The sequence below is a fragment of the Capsicum annuum genome, chromosome 9 (assembly GCF_002878395.1).
Source record: "Capsicum annuum cultivar UCD-10X-F1 chromosome 9, UCD10Xv1.1, whole genome shotgun sequence".
NCBI classification, from domain to species: Eukaryota; Viridiplantae; Streptophyta; class Magnoliopsida; order Solanales; family Solanaceae; genus Capsicum; species Capsicum annuum.
In genome coordinates this window covers 152,084,000-152,107,013 of record NC_061119.1, presented here as the reverse complement: position 1 = coordinate 152,107,013, position 23,014 = coordinate 152,084,000, and the positions used below count along the sequence as shown (strand labels likewise).

Here is a 23,014-nt window from a genome sequence, read left to right as displayed (position 1 = left end):
CTCTATGGCAACCCAAAATTTGGACAACATCATGTCCAATATAAAAGGAAATAATCACCTGTATAAGCTCAAGCACACATATATATGTATATACAATACTTGGCCGTTGGAGCCATCACGTCTATTAACAAAACACCACCTTGACTGTACATTAGGTCTACAAAGCCTCTAGATAATATACAGAGTTTAACTAAGGTCGGGACACACCCCGCCATATAACTAACTTCTATACAATGCCAAAAGTGACTGGATATAACACGGAAAGCTCCGAAGCAAACTGGAGCTCACCAAAAGCAGATGGATATCCTGGCTTCTACTTGTGCAGTGTATGAGCTAAGGTACCTGTGCCTGCAGCATGAAATGCAGGTCCCCCATGGGGGACGTCAGTACAAAATATGTACTGAGTATGTAAAGCTGTAGATAATCACATATGATATAGGAGCTCAATAGAAATCAGAAACAAGTGAATAAATCGTAATAGGAGTGGACCACACTTACTAGAACTTGTGACAACCTGTACATTGTATTTATTCAATCACTTTACCTTCGTTCTTATCATCTTTGTAATCATTACTATACTGTACTGTGACCATTAGGCTGCCTCCAGTACATATCAACTGGGATCGACCCATGATAGGCTTATGCCCCAGGGATACCACCCATAAACATATAAATAGGGATCAACCCATGATAGGATTATGCCCCTGGGATACCACCCGATAAGAGAGAACTTCCATCACTTAGTTCAATTAATCTTTGAGATTGTTATTTCGGTTGCCACCGCATTTTTGATACTTTGAAACAATGATACATCAATAAGAGACATATAAATAGACCATCAATGCAATAACAATGAAGTAAGAACTCATTGGCACATCAATGAAGTGTTTTGGAGTCATTAATACCATAACAATGAAGTAGGAACTTATTGGTATATCAATGAAACGTTTTGGAGTCATTAATAGCACATGGATCTTGTTTGAGTAACCGGATACCTTCTGACATTCATTAGTGCAATAAACATGTAAGATTTGGAAAACAAGTAAGTATTGGAATGTCTTGACATCTTGTAGGGTGGAAACAAGTTCATTGGTAACGTAGGACATCATACAAAACCATTATGGATCACATGTTACTGAATAACTTTGGAAACTTTCTTAATAGAACAATTGTTCACTTTCGTGCCAAAGATATGGTATAGAGTATGCTTTACATACCTGACTGTCAACCTTCAATACTAGTCCCAAATGGACTTCCCGTCTTTTCGGATTACTTATCTACAATGAACATATATAGCAATCTAGTATTAGCAACCAAACGTCACAATTCAATTATTTGAATTCACCAAACTAGTGGTTAAGTAATAAGCCTTAATTACACCATAAAGGGTGTCACTTTAACCCTCCTATACTCTAATTACATTCACATGCCATGCATATTCATACAACATCCTCCAATATCAAGTTTGGATTCATTTATCCTTCCAACCAATCCATTAAACCAAATTGAGCCATAGACATAAATAATCATCAATTCAATAGTATATCACCATATCCACCTTCTATAACTCAATTACCATATCCACCTTCCACAATTCAATACAACCAAACCATGCAAAATAGTCCATAACCCTATTTCCATCACCTTTTAATAACAACTAATACATATAATCCTCTATCACATATATACATATGGAAAAGAATAAAGGCAAACAATATTCATACCTTAGAATTCACCTCTTGATTATGCAATCCTTTTTGCACAAATAATACAAACGCAGTTATCAGATTACTTTGGAATTTCAACGGTTGAATCAAAAGTCATTTAAAGGTCAAATTTGGCTAGGGTTTGTTCTTCCTTAATGATTGATGATAAAAATGAGTTTTTGAACTCATATTCATGTATATATACACATATTCCCGTCCATAATATAATAGGAAATGACCAAAATGCCTTTAAAATTTAAATAATGTCAAATCTGTCCTTTGGTAGACTGTTTTGATAAGCTAAAGTAGATCGACCATAACTCTTTGCTCCGATATTGGATTTGGGTGAAATTGGTATAGTTGGAAGGATAATTCAAAGGGCTTTCATTTCATATAAAGTAGGCCACCCAGTTCATCCTGTACAAGGAGTTATGGTCGTTTGAAGTTGACCCTAAAAATCTATTTTGGTAGGCTGAAGTAAAACGAGTATAACTCCTTACTCAGATGTTGAATTTGGATGAAACCAATTGCATTGGAAAGAAGACTCAAAGATATTTCTTTTCATAGGTCGCAGATCTCCCAGTTCATTATATTAAGGGAGTTATGATCGTTCGAAGTTGACCCAAAAATTCGGCTGGTCTCAGTAGTTTGTGTGTAGGAAATTTTCCTGCACATTTACTATTCCCAAATATCCCGGCCACCATTTTATAGTTTTGAACGTGCTCGATTATATCTGAAACCTATCTGTTTTTGGAAATCTTTATATCGTTGGAAAACTTATTCAATAACCTTCGCATGGATCCATCGACGGACAAATTTCGGTATAAATAAAATAAAAAAATTAATTTCATATAAATAAGACCAATACACGTACTTGAATACGCCAATACACGTACTTGAATACGGGGTGTTACAAATGGCCACAAAATTTTGGCCCTAATTTGGCCATAATAATAAAAAGACTATATTACTCTTTTCTTTCAAATAGACAAAGTTATTTAATTTTTAACGTAAAAGGATAAAAATGTCCAAAAGTTAATTAGTTCATAATGTGAACATAACTTTTTTCTATTGTGGCCAAATTGTGGCAAAAAAATCGTGGCCAAAAGGACTTTTCCAATAACTAAATACTTTATGTTTGAAATTGTAAATTTTATACTCCATTTGTTTAAAAAAGAATGACTACTCTCCTTTTTAGTCCGTTTCAGAAAGAATGACCTATTTCCTTTTTTGGCAATACTTTAATTTCAACTTTCCACATGACATGTTTAGGACCACAAGATTAAAGGATAATTTGGTACATTTGACACAACTTTAATTTAAGGCTATAAGATTCAAAAGTCTTCTTTATTTTCTTAAACTTTGTGTCAAATCAAAGTAGGTCATTCTTTTTGAAATGGAGTGAATATAACAGATAAATTTTGAGTATGTGTAATTGATCGTTTTTTAAGTTGTAATAATAGTTGATTGATCCAACTAAGACGAGTTGAATTTTTTTCTAGAAAAGAAAAAAAAGAAGGATGGATAAATTGAAGTACGTCATATTGTAGGTATTAGTGTAGGTAAAAGCAAGGGGGGTAGGGACTTTTGGAACAACGTAATGGAAGTGTTGAGGTGTTAATAATATAGAGTTAATACTGATCCTAAACTTGACACCAAATTATAACTTTGATCTTAAACTTTGACAGTGCACAAATATGACCTTTAACTATTCAAAACTGCACAAATATAACCTCCAATCCTACGTGGCAAAATGCATGTTCAACACGCAAAACTGAGCGCATCCAGCTTAAAATCTAATGGCAAAATACATAAATATGACCTTAAACTTTGACAGTGCACAAATATGACCTTTAAATATTTAAAACTGCACAAATATGACCTTTAAATGACTCTTCACTATTACTTTTTCATTATTTTCGGCTCAAAGATGAAAATGACATCTAATTTCTTTTATCATTGTGGTAAAAGAGCAATATTAAAGATTTATTAATTAGGCGGGTTAGCCTCATATGAAAAAATCGAACGGGTATGTATATATATTATAAAGCAGGGGACGAATTTAAGTTATATAATATATCTAAATATTATTTATTTAAATATTAAATTAAAGATGAAACTATAATAATAATAAAAAAATTATAGTTTTAATAAAACATTATTAAATTAATGTTATTAAGTATAGTAGTAGTAGTATATTAAATTAACGTTATCAAATTAACGTAATTAAAATGTTATTAAATTAACGTTATTAAAACATTATTAAATTAACGAGGGGTAACCTACGTGGTTGCCATGGGGTTCACCCGAACCCCTCGGTAAAAAAATTACGTTGTATATATATAAGATAGAAAATGTATATTTATGTACGTATATTAACGTTGAACCACATGAAACAAGACACTTAGATAGCCCAATGATGTTATTTGCTCTTCTTGGGCGCTTCCTTCAGCCTACTGTGCGGGTTCGATCCCTGTTAAAAAGAATTTAAGTGCTGCTACTATAGAAATAAATAAATAATAATAATAATAATAATAATAATAATAATAATAATAATAATAATAACAACAACAAAAACAACGAGGTCGTTTTAACACAAAAAGCAAAACTTTAACAGTGCATAAATATGACCTCTCTCCAAGTCGGCCTTTTAACGATGTGGCACCGTATTATTGGATTACCTTTCCACGTAGGCGCGAGTGAGACTCACGCATGAAGTTGAAAAATTGGAGGTCATATTTGTTCAGGTTTTGAATAGTTAAAGATCTTATTTGTGCCCTATCAAAGTTTAAGATCAAAGTTATAATTTGATGTTAAGTTTAGAATTATTTTTATGTATTATCGGTGAGAGTGTCTGATGACACGCATATACAGGAAATATCGCCTTGCGTAGCAAGTAGGAAGGCCGGTCCCCGTCTCTGCTCCTTGCCCGGCCACTCCATTATCATCATCATCATCAGGCATTCTGCTCACACGAACCCTAATTAATCTCATTTCTTTTTCTGTAATTGTGTCATTCACATTGCTTGGCTACAACATGCAGAAAATATAATGCTTTTGTCGATACGTTTGGGAAAGAATCTTGCGTCCTTTTCTTTTGGTTAGTTTCTTGTTCATTAATCTTCTCAAGTTTGTTAACCATGTGTTCAAAATGTTTTTGTTTTCTTTGGTCGTGTTTTCTTGATGATTATGGGAGGTAGATAGAAGCTGTTTCCGAATCCATGATATTGAAAAAAGCAGCATATTTAATAAAACAAAATCGATGGGCCTCTGTTCATGATTCTGATTTGTTTAATACATCATTTATGTGTAATAGAATCTTTCTAACATTCTCCTACATCAATGGCATAGCTGTTTCATGTTCTCATTGTCTTATTCCACTACCTCAACTAATTCCAGCGAATACCTGACTTGGACATATGGGAAGAAATCACCTGGAGCTTAGACATAATTATCATGCTCTTAACGTCATGATATTCAAGATTTCTGTCATAGCTATGTGGCTCAACAAGTTTATTGTCAGTGAACTTGTAGGTTACCACAAACGTACACGCTGATAGAGTGGAAGGTTGATTGACAAACTGCGCCGTCATTGTGTCTGGCGAAAAGGAGCACCAAGGTTCAAGTTTTTCTTGGTTCCCTTGATAATATAGCAAAAGGTGCTTTTTGGATTCCTTCGACTTATAGAATGAGTTCAAAGTTTATAGTATTTTTTGAAATTGTACTAATTTTTCGCATATATTTATGCTTTGTATCCTTGTGGGAACAAGGCTGCATCCCCCTCTGCTGACTGCTGATTGCACTGATGACATATTGTTGAATTAAGTTATGAGTAGTTTCGTCTTATTATGACAAATACCATAATTACAAAAGTTGTCGCTTTTATACTTACCTGTCTTTCCTGGTGTATTTTGTCGAACATATTCTCACTACGTACCTATTCTTGTTGAAGATATTAGGTTACAAGTAACATTTGGAGGGAAACATGGCTAGCAGTGAAGATATTCTTCTGTCAGCTGTGCTCAATCTTTTATCTGCATTTGCATTTCTTGTGGCCTTTGCTATTCTACGACTCCAGCCAATCAACGACAGAGTGTACTTCTCAAAATGGTATCTGAAGGGCATACGAGCAAGCCCGAGAAGTTCTGGAGCATTTATGAAAAAATTTGTCAACTTGGACTGCAGAACATACATAAGGTTCTTGAATTGGATGCCTGCAGCTCTAAGAATGCCGGAACCAGAGCTTATCGATCATGCTGGTCTCGATTCTGCCGTATATATACGGATATACCTTCTTGGGTAGGTCCACAACATTTACAATATTCCTTATCCATTTCATTAAAAGGCTATATTTTCTTACTGATAACAAAATGCTTTCGGTTATGCTTCCTTCATTGTCACTAGGATCTTTCAAAGGATAAGTGGGGGGAAAAAAGTTGATTTACGTTATTGTTGGTTTTATGTAGCAGAGTTAACTCCAGTATTGTTAATGCAGCTTGAAAATCTTCGTTCCTATCACACTACTTTCTTTTGGGGTTTTAGTACCTGTCAATTGGACTGGGAAATCATTAGAGCACATTGAGGATCTAACATTCAGCACTATCGATAAACTTTCGATTTCCAATGTTCCTTCTGGATCACCGAGGTGAGAATTCACTTTTTCCCTCCGAGTCTTGGTATCTCTAGTTCACATTGTTGTAAAAAGACTGCTTGCTTCTATTAAACCATTTAATAAACTGAATTTCTTGTGTACAGTGCTCCTCTTTAATAGTTAACTTGATAAACAAATTGCACTTCGCAAAAAATAATTATATTTTAAATAAGATTCTATTATCAAGCTGGTTTCAAAAAGATATTCACACACCTGTATGTTTTGCGAAAAATGTTAATGGCACGTATATCCATGCTCAGATTTGATGGCACCACATTGATGGACTTTCATGTTTCTTCACTTCTATTACCTAGTAAAATAATAATGTATAAAATAGCACCTCGTTTGGTATGTCAGGCTTAGCTGCTGCAGTTTCCTTTGTTTAATGGTTTTTACAAGGCTGACACCTACTAACTAAAGCCTCTTTTTTCTTTTTTCCAGGTTTTGGGCGCATCTGGTAATGGCTTACGTGGTCACATTTTGGACTTGCTATATACTGTACAAAGAATATCATATAATAACAACCATGAGGCTGCAGTTTCTGGCCTCTGAAAATCGTCGTCCTGATCAGTTTACTGTAGGTGCATGACATAATTCATTGAAATGTTGAGTTTTGGTTAACTGTTTGGTTAGTTTACCAGTGTTTCTCTTTTAGGTCCTTGTGAGGAATGTCCCTCCAGATCCAGATGAATCAGTGAGCGAGCATGTCGAACATTTCTTTTGTGTGAATCATCCAGATCATTATCTAACACAGCAGGTCTCTATCCATTTGAATGTCAAGAATGATGTATTTTAGACAATGACGGAAATATACAGATATTTTTTAATATCAGGCCTCTTCCCTTGGCATAGTTATGTTATGTCCTATCTAGCCTTGTAACACTGAGATGTATAGGGGGATTTATCCATTTCTCAGTCCTATGTTGTCCTGGCATTTTGCAGTTAGTGCAATTTATGAACCTTAAACTTATGCAACTTTCAGGTTGTTTACAATGCAAACAATTTAGCTAAACTGGTGGAAAAGAAGAAGAGCTATCGAAATTGGCTTACATACTACCAAACTAAGTATGAGAGAAACCCTAAGATTAAGCCAAAAACGAAGGTACCTTTTTTTTTTTTTTACCTTATTATCTTTCTTAACACCAAAGCATTGTTTTAATTTCATTTCCTGTTTGTTTTCTTGTTAAATTTATTGAGTTAATCATACATAGTGAATCTCATGTTCAGTCATGTATAGACAGGATTTTGGGGTCTTTGGGGAAAAACTGTTGATGCCATCGAGTATTATACCGAAGAAATTGAGAAGTTGAATAAAGATGTAAGTGTCTCAACTGTGGTATTATTTCTCTTGCTTCTTATAAATTCATCTGAATAAGTACTTGTTTTGCTTGGAGTATCGGCTGTTCTTCCATTTACATGCACCATTATTTAAAAGTTTTTCATGGGTTGGATTGTAACTCCCAATTGACTCATTCTATGTTACTAGCGTAAGTAATTCATATTTACAGATCACGCCTTCTTTCTTTCCCATCGAATGAGCTAAATGTTGGAAAACCAAATTGCATTGTATTTGTGGCATACTTGATCGAATCTGAAGAGATAAATGAGTCATAGGACGTATTACAAACCTTCAGCAGAGCATAGGATTTAATTGAATTGCATGTTCATACATAAAAATGGGACCTTTCAGTTTTTTCCATATTTTAAGCACCATCTTGAAAAAATACGTGTTTCAACTAGATAATTTGAACTTAGAGCAAAGAAGATTCATGCATATGGGCAGCACGTAGTTATATTAATTTAGTACTTTGGAAATTTAATCTACATTCAGGGAATCCAATATAAATTGTGAGGTTTCTCCTGGCGGACCTTGCATGAATTGGGTCAAATGTTTGTTCTCACTAATATTCGGCATTAGCTAGCATGCGAGAAAATATTTTCAGCTTCTCTTGATGTCTCTTGTCAAATATGATGATTCTTGGATTTAGAGTCAAGAAAAACATAACATAACTTGTGGTAGTATTGGTAATTTTATTGGCTGAGCGTAATTTTGTATGCTAGCTTGTACAAAATTATGTCCGATTATAGGCCAATTTATGGTTGATTATGTATAGACATAAGATTCCTGTCTTTACTTTGCCAGTAGCTAAACTCTTTCTCTAACAACTTGCTAAGCTTGTCAAAGACTTTGTGGTTTCAATTTAATATAGATTATGTCATTAATTTCTACAAAATGAGATGATTCCAATTTCAAGAGATTTTAACCCTTTTACCTCTGACACTTCACTTTAGGGGGAACCAATTAGTTGCGAAAGGTAATTTTGCTAATGGAAAATGCTTGAAGTTTTTAGCAATAAATATTTGGATTTCCTTTTGCATTGTGGTAATGGACTTAGTCTTTTATTTAGGAAGCTATAGAAAGAGAAAAGGTAATGAGTGATCCCAAGGCAATTGTTCCTGCAGCATTCGTTTCTTTCAAATCTCGTTGGGGAGCAGCTGTCTGTGCTCAAACACAACAATCAAGTAACCCGACCATTTGGTTGACACAATGGGCTCCCGAACCACGTGACGTCTATTGGGATAATCTATCAATACCATTTGTTGAACTCAATGTCCGCAAACTGCTAATGGCTGTTGCTTTCTTCTTTCTTACATTCTTTTTTATGATCCCTATTGCATTCGTTCAGTCTTTGGCAAGCATTGATGGTATAGAGAATAAACTTCCCGTGTTGAGGCCATTGATACAAATGTAAGTGATCCCCTTACTTTGTGATTTTTTTACTTATAAATAAAGTAATCGTATGTTGTTAAGTTGGTAACATATGTGCTAATGTTTATACAAAAACAGAAAAAAAGAAAGAAAGCAATTTCTGAAGTGCTGGTATATTGATGGATGATTATAGATGAATTAATGGAACTTCAATATTTGCACCTTGAGGACTTCTTTTGATATATTATTTGAGGATGTTATGTATTCAAGAAATCAATACCTTATGTGCTTACTTCTGGAATTTCTATTACAGTGAAGTTGTCAAATCCTTTATCCAAGGTGTTCTTCCTGGGATTATACTGAAGATTTTTCTGGCTCTTCTTCCTATGCTTCTAATGGCCATGTCCAAAATAGAAGGTTATACATCACTTTCATCTTTGGACAGAAGATCAGCAACTAAATATCATATTTTTATCCTTGTCAATGTGTTCTTGGGAAGTATCATCACTGGAGCAGCATTTGAGCAACTTCAGAGATTCATGGAAAAGCCTCCTTCAGAGTGAGTTTCTACTGCTCACTAAATGGAAGCCATGAAATGTCGACGGATCTTACTGTTGAACTTCTAGAAAGAAAGAATTATTTTTGATAAAAATAAAAAAGAAAGAGGAGAGAAGATTATATTCACATGATCCGGTGACACATATGTTACCTCCTATGATTGTTTATTTCTTGGTTCAGAGATGAAGTTATCGGAAAAATTAACCTCTTGGCATTAGGATCTCACTGTTATCTAGAATTGCCTCTGTCAAATGCTCCATATGACATAAACTACATTGACTTGATAGCTCATCCCTGCTTGTGACCTATCTATTATATGGACATTGAACATAGATGAGGATATTTGATTTTTTTAGTGTTACTTTTTGAATAATATTTCCACTCAAAGTGCAGCAACTGTTTTCACGATACCATGTTCCGTGAAAGCTGCAACTGCAGATGCATTACAGTAACTGACCTATTATAGGGCTTCATTATGTGTGTTGAACTATGAGGCATCAAGGGTTTGGATTATTTAAGTGACTTTAGATTATTGTGAAAGTAGTTTGAACGTGTTTATAGGAAATTCCTTGGTATTACATTTGATGTGAAGGAATTCCTTGGTTTAATGGTTATATACTTTGTAGTATTTCTTCTTCTGTCTTGATCATATGCACCAGTTTGTTTAACCTTTTCCTTTTATGTTTAGAATTCCAAAAACGGTCGGTGTTGCTATTCCATTGAAGGCTACTTTCTTCATTACCTACATAATGGTTGATGGTTGGGCTGGAATTGCTGCAGAGATTCTTAGATTGGTTCCTTTTGTTATATTTCATCTTAAGAATACTTTTCTGGTAAAGACAGATCAGGATAGACAGCAGGCGACAGATCCCGGTTCATTAAACTTCTCAGTATCAGAGCCTCGCATACAACTGTACTTCCTGCTAGGTCTTGTGTACTCAATGGTCACACCTATACTCCTACCTTTCATCATTGTCTTCTTCGCATTTGCTTATATGGTTTTTCGCCATCAGGTATATTCAATATTCCTTTTGTAACAGATGTTAAATATTTTGTTGAGAAGGTACTACAACATGTGTGATAAATGCATAAAAGCAATGAACCTAAAAAAAATCTAGTGTTCTCCAAGAGTTACGTTTTGGATGTGGATCGCCAATGAAGCAAATATAGAATGTGTTGTATGTATTTTCAGTGTGCATTCATTTTTAGAACAATTGACCCTTCTCTTGGACTTATTTGCTTTTTTTTTTCCACACTTGGTTCCTGCTTTATATTTCTGGTAACAACATTTCTTCAGTCAAAAAGATGACATCCCTTTACTTAGCCATGTCTAATAACACATTATTTGATTCTGTTGTTGTACAGAACACAGAGAAGAAGAAAACGTTTGAGGATAAAAAAATTTTCTGCTTGTTTATTCATTCACATCTGAGAATATGAATTAGACAAAAGAATCCTATTCTATTTCTAACTAGGAAACTAATAAAATCCTATTCTACCTTCAACTAAGATACTAATAAATCCTATTCTATTTCAACTTAAATAACTGAATTTCAAAAATAAAATTACTAAACTAAAAAAAGAAAAATAACAACAAATAACTCAATACTTCAACACTCCTCCTTGAGGTGTTTGCTCGTAACTCCAAGTTGTTCACGAAGAGTTTCTTTGGGAAGAGCTTTCGTAAATATATCAGCGAGCTTCAATCCCTTCTTGTTCTCAGCAATTTCATTGAACATCTCAAAACATTTTTTTAACAAGGTTATTCCTAATCACCTTGAGAATCTTGTTCTGTTGTAGCATCTCACGAGAGATGTTGAGAGACAAATAATCAGAGTCCACAACACCTTTCACAAATCCAAGGTACTCGGGTATAAGCTCCTCACAGTTATCCATAATGAACATCTTCCAAGCTCCTATTTTCTCCTTGCAGTCTTTGCATTTGTACCGTTCCCCAACAATAGGACATATCCCATAATGATCACAACCTACTCCAATATAAACTTGCGGTCTTCCCCCCGTTAACTATGCAGAAAGATCAAATCTAGGTAGTGATTTGCAGCCAGCAGCTTTGTCCTGATTTTGTGCTGATGGGATTTGACGAGCAGCTCTGTACGCTGATGCCTTTTCCCTTTATGTATACAACTCGGGAAAATGCTCTTCCAAGTAGTGTGCAAGAATCAAACAAATGTTGGGTATCCATTTGGATGCTCCAGTTTGCAAACTGGACATCTACATAGCTTGTCGCTTGGATTGATCACACAATTTTCACAATAAACATGGCCACAATTAAGAACTACAGATCGGCATAACAACTGCTTGTAGATACCACAAAGCAAATATCTCATAAGCACCTGCTTTTCACTTGCACTAGTATTTTCATCTACGAAGTTAAGATCTTTTAACGTTGCATCCATACTGGGTACAAAACTCCATGTTGCAGGATCTAAAGAAACATCTCCTGAGGAATGCTCTCCTTCCTCTGCTGAACCAGATTTCTGCAAAGGACCAGAATGAGGTGAAGCATTTTCTGGAACACTATCATTATTGCAACGGCATTCTGATAAATAGTCATCAACATCATCATAGTTTAACACATCATCGCAATCATCCATCCCATCATCTCCGTCTTTCTGATCTTTATGAAATGTGAGGTCTGAATTGGAACTATTGTTATTGCCAGAGTCTGGAGATCCGGATGTGGTCCCAGCTACAGTATGTAAATTATCCTTAGTTATAGCCTCATTTTCTTGAGAAGTGATTTGTTCGATTTCAATGTCCATTGTAGCGCAACAATTTTCAATTTTTCCAGAATAAAAATAAAATCGTCATTGTGGTGCTTGGTGGTCACAATAACCTGCTCACATTGACTATTTCGACAAACTTGCTCAGAATTTGAGTTCCAATTCAAAGGAAAACTTCTTTTTATCATTTCAACTGTAATCACTTCTTGTCCACTAAAATCAGAAACAACACATTTTTTATCTTTGAACAGTAACATATAATCTCGTTCTAGCATTTGACCAACACTCAACAGATTTTGGTCAAGATCAAGTACCAATAAAACATCTTGAATAAATTTAGTACCTTTGGGAGCTTCAATTGCCACAGTTCCTTTACCAACAATCTCCAACTTAGTTTTATCGGCTAACTTGACACTACTTTGGCAGATTCCAACTTCGTAAAATATTCTCATTTGCTGGTCATGTGCTGTGTGAAGCCACTGTCAAGAAACCATGTATTTTATCATTCAATCTTGTTGCTGCCATCGCCGTAAACACAAACTCCTCCTGTTCTTCTACTTCCGAAATGTCGGGTTTTTGAGTTTGTTGGTTGTTCTCCTTCTTCACTCTGCAAAACCTTTCAATATGACCGAACTTATTGCAATATCTACACTGGAGAGGTGGTTTCTTCCCCTTAAACCAACAATTATCCTCTTTATGATTGTTTTTTTTTACGATACTTGCATGGAGGAAAGTTTTCTCTTTTCTTGACTCCATTGCGAGAACCTCCTTGATTATTTCTACTAGAATTAGTAGAAGTTTCTGGGATTTTACCTTCCTCTTGCATTTGCATCTTCCCCTTGAACTTGGCTTGAAGAGCAATTTCAGTAGCTTCTTCTAGCCTTAAGGATCTTCTTTGCTCTTAAGCTTGAAGAGCATGTACAAGTTCTGAAGGTGATAGTTTTGTGAGATCCTTCAAATCTTCGAGTGACGAGATCTTTGCTTCAAATCTTTCTGGCAAACTCACAAGAACCTTTTCCACGATTCTTGAATCTGTAAGCTCTTCTCCTATAAGTCTGATTTGGTTTACAACCTTCATCAACGTGTTAGAAAATTCTTCAATAGTTTCTGAATCCTTCATTCTGAGAATTTCAAACTCTCTTATCATATTTATCACTTTTATTTGCCTAATCTTGTCACTTCCATGAAATTCTTCTTTCAACTTGTCCCAAGCCTCCTTTGCAGTCTCACTCGCCATAACTCTAGCGAAAATTACTTTCGAAAGCGCTGATTGTACGCAAGAGAGAGCTTTAAAGTTTTTTTCAACCTCTTCTCTATGATTCTTAATTTGAGCCATAGTTGGATTATCTGGCAAAGGATTTACCTCTCCTCCAACCTCTACCACTTGCCACAGATCATGTGCTCGCAAGTATGTTCTCATCTTGATAGCCCATATTGGATAATTCTCACCAGAAAAAATTGGGGGTGAAGGAATTGAAAAATTATTGGAAGCCATAACAATATTGACTTTTACACAGGATTATTTTTGGGGTCTTCTCTTTCACAGATTCCTCAAGAAATTGGCTTTGATACTAATTATTGTTGTATAGAACACAGAGAAGAAGAAAATGTTTGAGGATTAAAAAATATTCTGCTTGTTTATTCATTCACATCTGAGAATATAAATAGACAAAAGAATCCTATTCTATTTCTAACTAGGAAACTAATAAAATCCTATTCTACCTTCAACTAGGATACTAATAAATCCTATTCTATATCAACTTAAATAACAAAATTTCAAAAATAAATTACTAAACTAAAAAAATAAAAATAACGTCAAATAACTCAATACGTCAACAAATTCAAACAAACTCCGTTAACTACTGCTGGAACTATTTTACTGAATTAGCAGATTTATTTCCGCAAAACCTGAATAAATAGAAGATGTAATTAAAGGTTCGAGAGATGAAAAAGTAATGTATTAGACTTATTTATTATCCAAAGGTTACATAGATATATATACAAGTAAATAAAAGGATAACTAAGGTAACTAGATATCTAAATCACTAAAAATCAGCTAGAGAATTATATACATTTAATAGAGCACAAATTAGGGAGAGAAATCTGTACAACTGAGAGCAAAAATTAGGGAGAGAAATCTGCACAATTTATTACACAATCAATTATGTCCTAATACGCCCTTGGACAGATGTTGATGAAACAATAGACGAGGCAAAGGCTTTGTAAGCGTATCCGCAAGCTGATCAGCAGCATGTAAGTGCTGAACAAGCACCTGTTTTCCCTATACTTGATCTCTAACAAAGTGAAAATCAACTTCAATGTGTTTCATCTTACTGTGTAGTACTGGATTTTGACAAAGATAGGTAGCACCAACATTATCACAATAGATTATGGGTGGATCAGGAAGCTGGACATGTAGTTCAACAAGGGGTGTGTTTGGTATGATGGAAAATATTTTCCATGGAAAATGTTTTCTTGGAAAATGTTTTCCTGAAAAATAAGTTGGTTTTCTATTTGTTTTCTTATGTTTGGTTGGTGAGTGAATAATATTTTATGGTGTTTGGTTGGTGGGTAGAGACTATTTTTTAGAAAAATATTTTCTAGTGTTTGATTGGTGAGTGAAAAAATATTTTTTTAGAAAATACTACTAACTGTTAACTAGTATATCAGTGCCTCTAGCAACTCAACAATTTGTAAGAACTAATTTAAGCATAACAAATAATATCAATATCGAATACTAAAATATTACAATCACTAAATTTAAGCAACTATTAATTAGCAAATATAGGAGACCCTTTTCAATATTTTGTCAGGACAATCTCAAGATACTACAATCAATAGAAATATAACAGAACGACAAGCTTATTCAACCTCGTGAAACAAGTTACATCGATGACAAAATGAAATATGAAATTAGCAAAAGTAACATAGGTAAGTCTTCCTCTATGCATATGAAAATAACAATACATTCAATGAATATTGGAAATGAAAAAATTCGGGCTTCACTATTTTTTATTTCAAGCAGTGAAAAATTGAAGCAAAGCACAGTGAAAAATATTTTCGAGTAATGTTAATTTTTGAGAAATGTGAATTTTTTAAGTCATGTGAATATGAGTGTTGTTAGGGTGGGGAAGAGGGATGGGGGTGGGGTCATAAGTCACATTTGTCATTTTCTGAAAAATGACTTTCCTTGGCCCATGAGAGAAGTCATTTTTCCTCAAATTGAGGAAAATGAGTTATTGTAGAAAATGTTTTCCAAACATTTTATTGCAACCAAACAAGGGAAAATAGGAAAACATTTTTCAGAAAACATTTTCCATCATACCAAACATACCCAAGAAGTTTTTGAACCCAATTGATCTCAACAAGTGCAGAAGCTACTGCACGATACTCTGCTTTAGTGGAGGAGCGCACAATAGTGCGTTGCTTTTTGGATGACCAACTAATAGGATTTCCACCAAGGTACAGGATATATTTAGAAGTAGAGTTCCTGTCATTAATGTCACCAGCCCAATCGAAATCTGAATACATAAACAACCTAGGATGTGTCTTGCTCGTTCTCTGTAGGCCATGATTTTTGGTGTACTGGAGGTATCACAAGAGTCGCTTAACAAAATACCAACGTGTTTGTATAGGAGTATGCATGAATTGAGATAATTTGTTAACAGCAAAGCTTATATCTAGTCTGGTGAATGACAGATATTGAAGCTTACCAAGTACTTGACGATACAAGGTGGCATCCGCCAGAGGTGTGTCATCCTTTAAGGACAATGAGGCCATGGAACTCATGGGAGTTGTAACAGGCTTATATTCAGACATGTTATGGGCATCAAGAAGATCAGAAACATACTTGGCCTGAGAAAGGACGATCCCTTCTTTAGTGCGGAGAACCTCAATACCCAAAAAGTAGTGGAGATGTCGAAGGTTTTTGAGAGAGAATCTGGCTGAAAGTACCTGGATAGTTTTCTTGATAACCTCAGAGTTCGATCCAGTGATAATTATGTCATCAACATATATAAGAATGTAGATCAATGCTTCATTTTGATGACGAATAAACAAAGAAGAGTCAGAGTTAGACTTTTAAAAACCAATTTGAAGCAAGAATTGCTTTAACTCAGAGTACGTGGCTCGAGGGGCCTGCTTAAGTCCATAAATTGCTTTTTTTAATTTGCACACATAATGAGGAAAATTAGGATGAGTATACCTACGAGGTTGACGTATATAAACATCTTCTTCAAGGTGTCCTTGAAGAAATGCGTTATTCCCATCCAGTTGGTGCAAATGCCAATTGTGCTGAACTGCAAGCGACAAAATGAGTCTAACAGTAACAAGTTTTACCACTGGATTGAATGTAGAGTTATAATCCACACCCGATCATTGCGTGAAGCACTTTGCAACTAGCCGAGCTTTATACCTGTCAACACTTCCATCTGATTTGGTTTTGATACGATAGAGCATTTACAATCAACAACATTTTGAGAAGAGGATGGTGGTATAAGCTCCCACGTCTTGTTGTTCATCAATACTTCAAACTTAAGTTTCATTGCTTCTCTCTAGTGTGCACTCTTTTATGCTTAGTTATAAGTGGTGGGAAATGGTTCAGTTAATGCAACTGTAATATAATCAAATGCTGGCTTGGGTTTGGTGATATTATTTTATGAACGAGTAACAGGTCGGTGAATAGATGGTTGTTGGGTATGTGCGGAAGCTGTGATGAAGGATTGGTGATGATTGTGAGATGGAATGGATGGGGAGGGGTCTGGAGTTGGCGTAGATAAAGGTTTTATCGGGGTGTGTCGATTTCGGCGTTGATACTAGATTAGTGGTTGTGTGGTAGGTGGGACAATAATGGGCCGTGTGGAGCAATCTGAGCCAGCGGCAGGAGTTGGCGGTGCTGCCAAAGAAGGACCTGAAGAAGAACCTGTAGGAGGTGTCGCCGACAATTCTGGAGCAGCCTTGATTGGCTGGAGAATCTCATAATCCACTGGAGGCATAGACTTGACTCTAAGGTCATTTTACTCTTTGTACAAGATATCACTCTAATTTTAAAACTCCTTTGTCTTTCAAAGATGAAAATATATTAGAAAAAGAAAATTTATTTTCATAAAAAATAACATCTCGTGAAATATATATCCTTTGTGAAATAAGATCATAACATTGATGGTTATGATGGGTATTAGAATAGCCTAAGTAAACACAAGGGGTGGACTTGGTTTTAGTTTGTGTTTGACATATGGTTTAAGCCATGGATAACATAGGCGACCAAAAATACGAATGGCTTGATAATTTGGAATTTCTCTAAATAATCGTTGGTATGGAGAATCATAATGAAGTGTGCGGGTAGGAAGCCTGTTAATCAAGAATGTGGCTTGTTGACAGGTAAAGAACCAAAATACTGGAGGCATAGAGGCTTGGTGTAAAATGTTTTTTTCTGTTTCAATGATGTGTCGATGTCTACGTTCAGCCATAGCTACCCGTTGTGGTGTGTATGGTGGCAATACAAGGTGCTCAATACCAGTGGTGTGAAGAAATAACTTAAGACCTTCAAACTCACCACCACCAGCAGTATAAAGTAAGAGTATTTTTGTATGAAAATAATTTTCAACAAGGGGTTTAAATTTAGAAAAAATTGTTTTGACCTCACTTTTATTTTTAAGTGTGTACAACCAAATGTATTTTGTAAATTGATCTACAAAAATTACATAATATAATTTTTTGTCAATTGACAAAACAGGTGATGGGCCCCATACATCAGTGAAAATAATTTGTAAAGGTTTTTTCGCTCACTAGAGTATTCTCAGAAAAGGGGTGCCGATGGCTTTTATTAGAAGAGCAGGAATTACAATGATCAAACATTTCAGAATTTGGAATTGGAATTGAAAACTTATGTGAGAGTGTTTTAAGCACTCTTTTATTTGGGTGTCCTAATTTTCTATGCCAAGATTGTTGAGATTCTGCCATATAGGATTGGTAGCTCAGATTGCATTGGGATCCTCCAACAGGCCACTCATAAAGTCCTTTTTATTCTGGCCTCGTGCCAATGGTGTCCCCGTACTCATATCCTTCACAAGAAAATCAAAAGGAAAAAATTCTATGGATGTCAGATTATCTTTGCAAAATTGAGACACAAATATAAGGTTACGTTTAATCTCTGGTGCACACAAAGTATTCGAAAGATGAAACTTCTTATTTGAAGCATTTATTTGAACATGACCAGTGTGAGTTATAGGATTTTATTACCGTTGCCCATGGTAATATCATCAGTACCAGTGTAGTCATCCGGACGTTGAAGATTTTGAGAATCAGCAGTCACATGATGCGATGCTTCTGAATCGACAACCCAAGGCATGGAAGCAAAGTTTGCTCTGGCTTCCAAGTGATTGTGGGAGCATGAATGACGCACATTGGCAGTATGCCCAGTGCGACCACATAGATGACAAACTGGACGAGTTTGTCGAGGGGCCATCGAACGCCAATTTAGTGATGTGGCTGGTGCATTCGTTGGACGCCAGTTTGGAGATGAGGTTTGTGCATTTTGATGATTGGGATGTTGTGGACGCCATGGTTGTCCTCTCTTATTATTGCGGGGTGTAAAGTTATTTGGTGATGGTTTTTGTGCCACTGCAGCTGTAATTGAGGCCTGATTAGGCTTATTGTGTTTGAGGAGAAGCTCTCTATTGAGAAGCTTGTTATATAGTTCCTCATACGAGAGAGGTGTATCTCGCACTTGGATAGCCACTGAAATTGAATCATACTCAGGTCCTAGACTCCTAAGAATTTTGAACGCAAGTTCATTATCTGGAATAGGAGTTCCAGCCATTGCAAGTTCATCAACAACATTCCTGATCTCGCGCAAGTACTTGTCATACTGCGGGAGTTTTTGTGATGGTAGCCAAGAGTTTCAGAGACTAAAAACCCTTGTATGTGATTTGTTAGCATACAGGTTATGCAGTGTGTCCCACGCTTGCTTTGAGGTGGAAGTTTTGGCGATTGCAGAGGTGATTGTAGGATCAACAGATGTCATTAAGGCATTGCGTATCAACTGGTCTTGGCGAAACCAAAGTTTGTACCTGGGATTGGGTACCTTTTGGTTGTTGAGGGTTACCATTTTTGATGGTGTTGTCAAGGTTCCATCGAGATAGCAGTAGAGATCATGACCGAACATGAGAGATTCGACCTGCGCTTTCCAAATGACAAAGTTCATTGGACTAGTAAGTTTGAGCGGAAGCTGGGAACTTGGGTTAAATTGCACCAGATGGCTGGTGTTATTAGCAGGGATAGTAGAATCACTTGGATTCACCATGGATGCCATAGAACCAAAGAAAAAAAAACGTGGAAGAGATTGAGAAGACTCGTTGGAGTTTAGAAAGGCTTTGATACCATAAAGGTTCGAGAGATGAAGAAGTAATGCATTAGACTTATATATTATCCAAAGGTTACATAGATATATATACAAGTAAAGGAAAGGCTAACTAAGGTAACTAGATATCTAAATCACTAGAAATCAGCTAGAGAATTATATACATTTGATAGAGCACAAATTAGGGAGAGAAATCTGCACACTTGAGAACACAAATTAGGGAGAGAAATCTGCACAATTTATTACACAATCAATCATGTCCCAATAAGAAGTACTATTACACATTTAGGCACACGAATAAGTACTTCATCACCTTATACATATGGTACTTTAATTGCTACTCAGCCCTGCAAGTCGCCCGTTACAAGTTGGATGATGTTTTTCAGTACTTATTTTGTGTTATTTTGCTTTGCTTTTCCCTTCAGGACAGCTTGAAATTATCAGCTCTTTTGTCCATTTTTAGATAGTTCAATTTAGTAGATCTTGAATTTTAACATTAAATATTTGCTGCTTCTGCTATCCATCAAATGGTCAGATACTAAAATTTGCTCTTTCCTCTAGATCATTAATGTGTACAATCAGAAATATGAGAGCGGCGCTTCATTTTGGCCAGATGTCCATCGTCGTATACTTGTAGGTTTGGTGATATCCCAGCTCCTATTGCTGGGTCTGTTGAGCAACAAAAATGTTGCCAGATCAACACCTGTACTGATTGCACTTCCAATTCTGACAATCTGGTTCCATATATTTTGCAAGGGCCGATATGAGTCAGCATTTATGAAATTCCCGTTGCAGGTTAGTGTTCATTACCTACTGCAACATGGTATAAGCGTGGACTACAAATTTGTAAATGAGGAAAAAAAAATTCAAAGAGGAAAACCATTATATTCCAGAAAATTTCGTTGCCTATTGTACTTGCCACCGTGCTGGTTTGAGTGGCAATAGGAACGAATTCAACCTTTATATATACTTTTTAGATCTTCCTCTATCTAGGAATGCTTTTTACCAGGTTTGTGAACTTAGGCTAAGATTGTTAAGTGTTTGGTGCAGGATGCAATGGTGAAGGATACACTAGAACGGGCGACAGAACCAACGCTTAATTTAAAAGCATATCTGAAGGATGCTTATGTACACCCAGTTTTTAAAGGTGTGGAGTTAGACAGGCCGACAGCAATTGACGATGAGGAGAATAATCCACTTGTTGCTACCAAGAGATCGCGTAGGAGTAGTAAGCCTCATTCTGAAGAGGGCGCTGAGACACGGGCTGTAGAGTTAGTTGTCACCCGAAGCAGATAGAAACAACTTCAGGAAGCGGTTGTAGTTTGTGTTGGGATTTCTGCAGTAGAACATAACACAATCAGAATGTACTGAATGCTGAACTCAAACGCGCAGAGACGATGATGATATTTCAGGCTCCTGTAAATGCTCACTATAGGAGAAAGAATTTTTTTAACTTGTTCACAGTATCTGATGTTTGTGCAGAATCAAAGGCTAAAAGAAAGTGTTCAACCAAATGGTGCTTCAATTTCTAAGCTATCAAAGTACAACAATAAGTTCCATCAAGATATTAATTTGGGGGGTTGGGGGCATCTTGCATTAGGCAGGACATTCTCATCCTGAACATCAATGAAGGGAAAATTGAAGCCAATTTGGACCATTCAATAACCTTATTTGGGTTTGCCAAGATTATCTTAAAAGACATTTTTTCTCATACCTAAGAAAATCATTCTATTTCTGGAAACACCCGCCACCCCCCACCCCACCCTCAAACTCCAAAAGAAAAATGAACATAGGAAAATAAAGGAGGAAAGAAAGACAAACACAGTTGCAGTATCATCTTTCACTCACTAACCGAACATTTTAATTTCCTTTTACTCTCACTGAATCACTTTTCTTTGCTGATGTACTTCAATATTCTATGTGATGGTTGGTAAGAGTCTACCACGGTAACTAAGACCTGATCAAGTCCCTATGAGGATATTCAACAACAGTAAGAACACAATAAAAAATGCAGGAAAATAAATGACATGAAATATTTACATGGAGTAAAATTACGACTTACTTCCGTAGGATTTCACCAATTTCTCCACTAAACTTCAAGCAAACAAACTAATTACAACCTTTGTGTAATCTAGGAATTAAACTCTTAAATCCTGCTCAATAGCAATAGCTTTATTGCTAAACACACTCACACTAACGGGTAAACTACATACATAATAGGTGACTTAGATTTTTTTTTCCACACAAGAAAAGTACTACAAAGCTAGTTCTTTTTTTTTTTTTTTTTTATAATATAAATTCTTATTTGTCCTTTAATACATCCAATATTTTTAAACAAATCTCTATGTTTATTTCTCTTTCAACTTTTATTTTTTTTCTCATTTTACTTTTACTTTAATTTTTATTTTTTCTTTTCTCATTTTTTGAAAGTTTTTTCAACCTTTACTTTTTTCTCCTTTTCTCTTTTCAACTTCTATCTCTTTATATTTTTTTCTCCTTTTTATTTTTAGTTGGTTTTTATGTTCTCTTTTCTCTTTTTTCCTTTTTTATATTTCTTAACTTTACTTTTCTTTTATTTTTGTTCTGTTCTTTCTTTCTTTGTTTTTTCTTTTTTCCTCAACGTGTATTTTTTTCTCCTTTTCTTCATTCAACTCCTATTTTTTCCCTTATTCTCTTTTTTATTTTCTCTATTTTTTTTTTGAAAAGTTATTTTTTTCCTCAACTTGTATTAATTTTCTTTTTTGTTTTTCTCTTTGATTTCTTTTAAAAAATAAGTTGCGCTCCATGAGTAAGAGTTGACACAACCACTGTAACGCTCAAAGTTTTTGGCCCTTGAAAATTTTCTGAGTTCTGAGCTCATTGCCTTGATTATGACACACCCTACAAGTCGTAGGGTGTTTGAAGGGTCAGGTGACCCTAGTCGTAAGGTGTCCAGTGAATGGTGCTTTAGTTTATGTCTTGGGTACGACTTGGGGACACGAATCGTAAAGACTCATGACGAGTCATTGGGATGGAATCGTAAACAAATAAGAAATTAAGTGGATGAGTCGTTGGGATGGAATCGTAAACAAATCAGAAATTAAGTGGCTAAATTCTGTTCTGAGTATGAGTGACTCACTATGAGCCGTAAGGACTTATTATGAGTTGTTGGGTGCAAATTGTAGGATATCCAACGTTTACGTAATTGGATTTTGTGTTGACTACGACTAGATCCTACGAGTCGTAGGGTCCTATTACGAGTCTTGTCATTGAGTTGTAAGGCCAGCAGTGTATGGTGTTTTGGTG

At 35.5% G+C, this 23,014-nt stretch overlaps 1 protein-coding gene across 6 annotated transcripts; it reads left to right on the top strand.

Annotated features, from left to right (window-relative positions):
- The first annotated feature begins 4,539 nt into the window (after positions 1–4,539).
- LOC107842501 (CSC1-like protein At4g02900) lies at positions 4,540–21,243 on the top strand. 6 transcript variants are annotated; one of them, XM_047397040.1, is made up of 14 exons: positions 4,540–4,666; positions 4,750–4,806; positions 5,230–5,365; positions 5,659–6,005; positions 6,202–6,351; positions 6,799–6,934; positions 7,013–7,114; positions 7,340–7,459; positions 7,595–7,675; positions 8,766–9,106; positions 9,381–9,626; positions 10,314–10,638; positions 20,291–20,524; positions 20,780–21,243. In XM_047397040.1, the coding sequence occupies exons 4-14, from the start codon at positions 5,692–5,694 to the stop codon at positions 21,023–21,025; spliced, it is 2,295 nt and encodes a 764-aa protein (XP_047252996.1). In that variant the 5' UTR covers positions 4,540–4,666; positions 4,750–4,806; positions 5,230–5,365; positions 5,659–5,691; the 3' UTR covers positions 21,026–21,243. The 6 variants fall into 6 exon arrangements, with proteins under 6 accessions (XP_047252996.1, XP_047252994.1, XP_047252995.1 ...); XM_047397038.1 differs by having other exon boundaries at positions 4,567–4,666; positions 5,241–5,365; positions 5,666–6,005; XM_047397039.1 differs by having other exon boundaries at positions 4,569–4,666; positions 5,666–6,005.
- Positions 21,244–23,014: the final 1,771 nt, after the last annotated feature.

What these genes read in the sequence shown, in the direction of transcription:
- LOC107842501 (XM_047397040.1), top strand. Translation starts at nt 5,692, where the DNA reads ATGGCTAGCAGTGAAGATATTCTTCTGTCAGCTGTGCTCAATCTTTTA. An exon ending in GTCGTCCTGATCAGTTTACT is followed by an intron (nt 6,935 to 7,012) that starts GTAGGTGCATGA and finishes TTTCTCTTTTAG; the next exon opens with GTCCTTGTGAGGAATGTCCC. An exon ending in TTATGAAATTCCCGTTGCAG is followed by an intron (nt 20,525 to 20,779) that starts GTTAGTGTTCAT and finishes TGTTTGGTGCAG; the next exon opens with GATGCAATGGTGAAGGATAC.